This window comes from Chinchilla lanigera, unplaced genomic scaffold (genome assembly GCF_000276665.1).
Source record: "Chinchilla lanigera isolate Chin_1 unplaced genomic scaffold, ChiLan1.0 scaffold00049, whole genome shotgun sequence".
Lineage (NCBI taxonomy): Eukaryota > Metazoa > Chordata > Mammalia > Rodentia > Chinchillidae > Chinchilla > Chinchilla lanigera.
Genome location: NW_004955450.1, coordinates 13,149,929 through 13,158,165, shown reverse-complemented (window position 1 = coordinate 13,158,165; position 8,237 = coordinate 13,149,929). Strand labels below are relative to the sequence as shown.

General features: G+C 36.8%; 1 protein-coding gene across 1 annotated transcript in view; it reads right to left on the bottom strand.

Annotated features, from left to right (window-relative positions):
• Vps13c (vacuolar protein sorting 13 homolog C (S. cerevisiae)) overlaps window positions 1-8,237 on the bottom strand; it is a gene marked incomplete at its 5' end in the record, with an annotated part of 161,865 nt that overhangs the window by 20,632 nt on the left and 132,996 nt on the right. Inside the window, 6 exon segments of the mRNA XM_013518933.1 lie at window positions 1,853-1,934; window positions 3,596-3,729; window positions 5,723-5,836; window positions 5,945-6,056; window positions 6,653-6,722; window positions 7,365-7,446. Coding sequence (XP_013374387.1) covers window positions 1,853-1,934; window positions 3,596-3,729; window positions 5,723-5,836; window positions 5,945-6,056; window positions 6,653-6,722; window positions 7,365-7,446 — 594 coding nt within the window.

Below are 8,237 nucleotides of genomic sequence, written 5' to 3'. Positions count from 1 at the left end.
GCACATGAAATACTTCAAAGAATCAACAACTGGGATCTCATTCTACTGAAAAGTTTCTGCACATCTAAAGAAATCACCAGCAGAGTAAAAAGAAAACCCACAAATTGGGAAAAAAACTTATCTGACTATCCCTTGAACGAAGGACTTCTATCTAGAACATACAAAGAATTAAAAACATCAGCCCCCCCCACTCAAAGACCCAAGCCAAAAATGGGCAGCTGAGATGAACACACTTCTCAGATATATACAAATGGCAAATAAACACATGAGAAAATGTTCAACATCATTAGTCGTTCGAGAAATGCACATTAAAACAATACTGAGATTTCATCTCACCCCAGTAAGAATGCTAGCATTAAGAAATCAACCAGTAACAAATGCTGGCGAGACTGTGGAGAAACAGGAACTCTTCTCCACTGCTGGTGGGAATGCAGACTGGTGAAACCACTGTGGAAATCAGTTTGGAGATGCCTCAGCAAACTGGGTCTAGAGGTCCCATTCAACCCAGCTATTCCCCTTCTGGGTATTTTCCCAGAAGATCTAAAAATATTGTATCACAGCAATATATATGCACCTATGTTCATAGCAGCACAATTTGTAATTGCTAAACTGTGGAAGCAACCCAAATGTCCATCCACTGAGGAATGAATAAAAAAATTGTGGTACTTCTATTCAATGGAATATTACTCAGCTATAAAGGAAGATAAACGTGAGGCTTTTACAGGTAAATGGTCACAACTAGAGACCATACTCATAAGTGAAATAAATCAGACCTGCATGTGCAAGCACCACATTGTCTCACTAGTGTGAGAAACTGAAAGAGTGAATAAAAATTAGGAGGTATAACAGACATTGTGAAAGGAAAGGAAAATGCTCAAAAGTAAAGAGCAACTGGGGTGAGGGAAATGGGAAAAGAAAGAAGGGGAAATTATGTAAGTACGTATATACAAGACAGCTAACATAGTTGTATTACTGTCTTCTATTGCTCTACAGAAAGGAACAGTTAATGATTACCTATTTGATCAATCTTGCATGTCTCTATTTGATTTCCTGAGAAACCACTTTGAAGATATCAATATGTAATACAACAACCATTGTTAATTTCCCTTCCACTCTGTCTGTAACTCTATATTGCTTGTATTGTTCTTATGCTGTTATGTAAATGGATGTCTGTTTGTTAATATGTTATCCTTTTATTTTTTAAAATAAATTTTTAAAAAATGAAAAAAATTACGTGGCGAATAATTAGAAACTAAAACAAAAAATAAGAGAAATTAAATCCTTATTTGAACACGCAATTACCACAATGTCTATACACCGTACAGGAGAAAAGCTCTTCCAGCAGAAGATGGAAAGAGAAATCCACTTGTAGTCACAGGGTACAGCAATGGAGCCCAAGGGTAACAGATGTCCAGGGAGGAAGCTAGACCACAATTTCTCTTGCAATTCCACTACACTATATTTACAGACCACAGTCCCTGAGGAACTCAAGAGTAAGGATACCAAAATGCTATTCTTTCCCAAAGTGGTAATAATTGCGAAGGGAAAAAGGCACAGGAGGACATTTTTAAAAGGTGTATAATGGTGGTAGAATTAAAGAACAAATTGATCATTTAGGAAAAACACTAAGTGTTGAGATTATAAATTGAGATAAAGGGGCTGGAGATATCATTCAGCGGCACATTGTCTGCTAGGCAAGCATGAGGTCGTGAGCTCAACTCCTGATACCAAAAAAAAAAAAAAATTACGTAAATTACGTAAATGTGACCACACAGTACACGGTCACACGCAAGCGCTTTGTCCTGCTGTTTACGGCGCACACTCCCTGCAAGCTCCTCTGGTGAGAAGTTACCTGCTCGCTGTAGTGCCTGACCACACTCCACACAAGCTGGTCTCTCTTGTAAAACTGGTACCGCACCTCATAGTAAGCAAGTCTGGGAGGAGACAAAGAAAATCCCAGGACGCTGAGATTATATTCTGTGATAAAAGAACCTAAAATTTCAGTAATAGCTAATTCTAGCCACAGTTAATTCTTTCATACTTAACCTTGTACTGACACAACTTATGGCTGACGTCTTAATATGACAGCAACAAAATGACTGTAAAAATGGCGCATTCTCATCTAAGCTTCTGATAAATATGTGAAAGAGTAAGCAATTTTTTAAACTAAACCACAATCTCACCACTCTAGAAGTTTTCTCCTTGTTTCCCACTTTTAACTCTTTTCTATGCAATTATATTTACAATATTATCTGTGCCACCTTTACATTCAAGCATTGTGGATAAATTTCTCTTGTTATCTTCTAAGTTCCATGAAGTCACTGTGGGCACACAGCACGTATTGCCGTTCCACGTGACAGTATTAGAGTGATCGACTCCTGCCCTGTCACACAAATCCAGTATAATATTTAATGCTGCCACATGTTGAATGTAACGCTCTGGCTGCTTTTCAAGATTATTGTTTGGGCTAAACTCCCAAAATAGAAGTACTGAGTGACAGACCACAACAAACAGACTTTTGGGACTGGGGATTTAGCTGAGCAGCACAGCACCTGCCTGGCAAGGGCGAGGTTGTCAGTTCGATTTCCAGTACCGGAAAACAAACAAACAAACAGACTTTTGATAGTTGCCTAATTTTTCACTTACACCAACAGCATGAAAAAGTGTCTATTTCTTAGACCCACCCCGTCTAGTAGGAGCATCACTCACATTTTGAAATGTGATAATTTGTACTAATTTGCATGTACTTTTGATAAATACTAAAAATAGACATTTTAAGTACTGACCAGTCACTTATCTTTCCTTTTTCTGAGATACCTCTTATTGTCCATGGCTATTACACCACTGGAATTTCAGGAATGGTTAATATTAACTCTATTAATCATCTTTGCATCATGTGTCATTGTATTTCCCCAGCTTTTGTTTCCATCTTCCTTGATTTTACTAAGAAATATTCAGTTTTTAATGTCATCCAATCTATTTTGTATTTTCCACTGAGATTTTCTCATTGCTTTTAAGCTCAGATTTCCTCTACTCACAAATCTGATAACACTTAACATTTTTTCCAAGGCTTTTCACTTTGAATTTTACATAGTATTTTATCCTTTGTTTCCTATGAAACTTAGCAGTATACATGTGAGATGGAAATAATCTGAAAGAATTTTCTCCCAGCTGCTTGTCCCAATACCACTGTCAAATATTCAGCGCCATAAACAGTTATTGAATGTGTTTCTATCTGGCATACACAAGTATCTTCATATTAAAGGTAGCAAGAAGTTCTTCTTCCTATACTTTACTGGATGGTTACAATGAACTCTCATCCCATTGCTGTATATTTCTAAAAACAGTAAAATAATTAAATTTTTATTCCACATTCAGATTATGTAGATATGGGTAATCAAAAAAAATGACTCTTCACCCTTATTGTTAATAAAATAAACATATCTAAAGACCATTCTCAAAAATGAACCAAATTCTTCAAGTAGTAAGAGTTATCAATTTCCTATGCTAATATTAGAGAAATAAAAAAAAATTAGTATCTAGAAACCCAACCTTGCTATAAATGGCTTCCAATATACTGGAACATACGCCTTACTTGAATATAAGGTCATCCACATCGGTCAGAGTGGCACCTATGCTTTTCAGCAGCAGGTTGACTGAATTAATCGCAATCATTTCCTGTTTGTCTGATTCTTCACCTCCAGAACTCAAAGACAGACTCAAATGCAACTAAAAGAAACATAATATTCAATAAACAAAAGTGAGAAAAAGAAAAAATTCACATAACAGGAACCAGATGTTCCAATCTAGTATGGCAATTGTACGTATCTTTCAAGTAAAGCCCTGCTGGAACCTGTTATTTATCCTGTACACACATAAAAAACAACTCACTTATATCTGATTCTCATTTAATTTTTGATAAAATACAAGTGGTCCAACTCAGAGCTCTGTTTTCATTCCAAATATATAAATACCCTTGAGTCATTATGAAGGAAGCAAAAACCCTGTATAAAAAGGGAATGATTATTTTAAGAAGAAAACATTAACTGGTACACAGTCCGCCAGCCAACACAGGAAATTATCTGTTTTCATCCGCGGCAACAATTAACGGTACAGTCATGTCATAACTACACCGTGAAAACAACCGGCAACGGCACGACAATTACGGAGCAAGTAGTGAGCGGCCAAACACACACCTGAGGCCAACCCGGCTTTGTTCCCACTGTGTCCCCAGCTCGGTGCTCAAACAGGGGATTCTTGGCTCCCATTTGGCTCCCACTTTTCCAACGGCAACATCAGTGCAATAGGGCAGGAAGACACGGGCAAAGGGAGCTCAACACATGTGCACAAAGCAGATGGCTTTCCTCTCTCCTACACTCCCTGGACATTTTACCTAGCCTATCTGGCGCTATATAAAGTGGACCTGACACAAGCCCAGGAAAGCCCAGTTTTATGCTTTCTTTCACCTTCCCCTACTGCGGAAGACCACCCACGTGCAGCGTCAGTAAGTGTAGGGAGCCAGCAAGCGCTGGGCTCTACTTCTCCCTAAGCCAAAGTCAACATGGACTATAAAAGTAACTGTGGTTCATAATCTTCATTATTCTACAGGATGGCATAATTCCCAGTGTGTCCAAGAACACAAATAGCCCAATTATCAATCTTAATATTCCCTCAGATTATAAATTCCACGAAGTCATTTTATGTCTGAACAGCAATTTGGATAACAGGCACTCAGTAAATTTTGTTGAAATTGTTTAATCCCATGAAGAACTGATTTTAGGGGGCTGGGGATTTAGCTCAGCGGCAAAGCGCCTGCCTGGCAAGCGCAAGGTCGTGAGTTCGGTTCCCGGTACCAGAGAAAAATCAAAAAAAAAAAAAAAAGGAACTGATTTTAGCTTACTAATGAGAAAGAACCTATACAACCTATCACAAAAAAAAAATGCCGATTTTAAACCTGATATTATGCATGTGTCTGATACCATCAAACTAACATATCATTTTAAAACAATAATCCTATTTTATAAAACCATCCATTTAAGCTCAATGGACTGGTGAATGCAATTGAAAATAAAGTGTTGTAAACAGTTTTTGAGAATGTAAAGGATCATCAATATTTTACGGAGTTTCTTAATTATAAATCTGGCCCATTACACAAGTTTACAGCATTATGGTTGATAGGATTTGTAAACTTACTAAGTAGCCACCTTTCCCTGTAAAAGCTAAAAAGAATGAAAGGGGAAAAGGAAATGGGTTCATAAAGTACAAAATCAGGCAAGTGAAAGGTATCCAATTTTCCACTCCCTCAGTTACAATCAAATTTTGGAAAGGGCAAAAACATCACATCAACAGTATAATACCAACTTCAGCGTTTTCACGTTCTGGGTAGGGCACCCGTTATAGCTTTCTGTTTAGACAGTGACAGTAGTTACAAAGCGCAACCAAAACATTAGACGTTGGTGAGCACTTCGACACTTCATTAAGAAATGCCTTTGTCAGCTCCTTCCTGGAGTACGGGTTATTAATCCCAGACTAGAGCACAAGCTCTAGTGGTTTCTCTGTGGGAACTGTGACTGTACACCTGTTACAGGGAGCAGTCTTAATTATTACCATGAATCAGAGGAAGTTCTCACCAAATATTTGATGTAACAAATTAAAAAACTTGTACACACACCCTTTAAATGTCCTAGAATAATTACATTAAAATTTTGAAATAATAACAAACCTTAATAGGAGAAATGTGGAAATGTTCAAAGAAACTGAGAATCGACATGTCAGTCATTGACGTCTCCATTAATTCTGCATTTAGAGCTTCGATATCTTGTTGGAGTAACTGTGTCTGAAAAAAAAAGTGTTTCTTTTAACTTTTTTCTGTATTACAATCATCTTTAAAACTAGCTGATTAAAGCATCTTTCTCACAGTTCTCCCTTGGAATAAAAACATTACCCGTTTGCTTTCAGCATCAGGGTCAGTTGCTGGGGTGAACAGGGCAACAACAGCCCCAAGAAAGCCCTGGTCCACTTTTAAGGCCATTTCCTGAATGAGGACCATGAAATACCTGTAAGAAAAAATAAATGCTAAGATGGAAGAGGGTTTCACTCAAACTTGGTAACTTTCAATGTTAAAACCTTACTTTAATGAAAAGCCACAGTGACATATTATTTCTTCATCTCTTAAAAATTAATCAAGGCAAATCCCACTCAGGCTGGAAATTTTCATTGCAGTGATTGTTTCACTTTGGGGTAATAGTACTGTGTTAACATTCAGCACTTCAAAACCTCACAGTAGAGATGAACAAAATTAGAACATGTAGCACGTATCATTCAAATTTTAAAGTTTACCGCAACTGCTTTAAAGAACATAGCTCACAAATACACATACCACTTGTACGTCATTATTTTATACTCTCATTGGAATTACAAATGAAGGTGATGGATGGAATTCTACATTTTAAAATATGTATAGGCTATTATTTAAAAAGTTAAGAGTAACTTTAAGTTACGTTAAAAGTAATTCCTTGACCAAAAGTCGATTCATATGTCCAGTTGGAAAACAATTTTATACAGAAATCACTTTCAAAAAGAGTAAGATTTATTTTCAAAATAAATTCTCACTTTAGATTCCTTTAGGTAAACAGTGAAAATATTTACTCACTTGAACTGTAAAACTTTACTGTATTCATTAAATCTGGTGATGACACTCACATCAATGAAAGGTTTGGGCTCTGAAGGGAAGAATACAGCAGAAAAAAATAAGTTTTATACAAGATTAAATTAATGTCTACTTAACTTTTATGAACAACATATGCTTGTATTTCTTTTTTAAATTTTTAAAGAGAAAAGAACATGAACAAAATAACAAAAACAAAGACAAAAACAAAACAACACAAAAACTATAAAAACAATACAGAGTTTCAAAACAAGATGACAGGAAATCAACAACAGTTGTTGTATTACTTATTGTTATTTTCAAAGCAGTTGCACAGATTACCAGATAAAGGCATGCAAGATTGAACAAACAATTAAATATTAACTGTTCCTTTAAATAAACCGATAGAGGGGCTGGAGATTTAGCTCAGCGGCACAGCGCCTGCCTGGCAAGCACAAAGTTGTGAGCTCGATTGCCAGTACCGGAAAAAAAATAAAATAAAATAAAATAAACCGATAGAAATTAGCAGTACAATTATCTTAGTTCTCGTGTGTGTGTGTGTGTGTGTGTGTGTGTGTGTATTTGTTTATTTCCCTTCTTATTTTTCTTCTTTCCCTCATCAGTTGTTCTTTCCTATTACGAAGTTCCTTTCCCTTTCACAATATCTATTGTACCTTTCAGTTCTGTTTACTCTTTCAGGTGTGTTTCTTTTTTTTACCTGAATCCAAAGCAATGGACTTTGGAGGAGCCACAGGATGAAATACAACAGGGAACATTGTACCTGGTAACTGATTATCAATCTGGAAAAAAAGACAACAACTTACATTTTAACTGAACTTTTAGTGTTAGAGATAGGACTACAGAAGAAGCCACTACTTTCATCATAATCGAGCATCTGCTTGTACATGTGGTATTTTAAAATCTGTAGAACTTCTTATATACCTCAGCAGGGGGCAAGCATTTATATAAAATATACAAATTCCCGCATATCTGCACTAACATGTACACTATTAGTGCAAATATTTGAATCTGTTGATCCTGTGAGATTTCTATCTATGGTTTCAATAAAGTGTAAGTAGACTATGAAACCACAGAATACAAAGTAAACAAGAAAAAAAAAGAAAATGTCTTAAAGAACAACTTAACAGTTAAAAGGAAGGAAGCAAAGAATGAGGCTGAGAGAGAGCAATCAACCATCCAAAAGCAACCTCCAGCACAGCCCCACCCTCTGCCACGAAGAGTAACAAAGGAGCATCTCCCTTGGTGACATCTCCACAAACGTAAGGTGCATTTAAATAACTCATCTCAGTGCAAGGAAGCCCTCTTGCAGGTTAACTGGACCGACTCAGCCGTTTCAAGAATCACATTGTCTTTGAGTGCAGACTGTAAGGGAGGTATTGACTCCACAAGATATACAAAGGAAGGGGAAAAAATACAAACAAAATAAGAGATGCCAATTTCTTTTTTTCATTACTTTAGTGCTGGGGACTGCACCTGGGGCCTCATATGCCCAACCACTGCCCTACACTTGTCGCCCCACAAAACACACCAACTTTAATTATGAAAAGAGAGGGCCAGGGATATAGCTCAG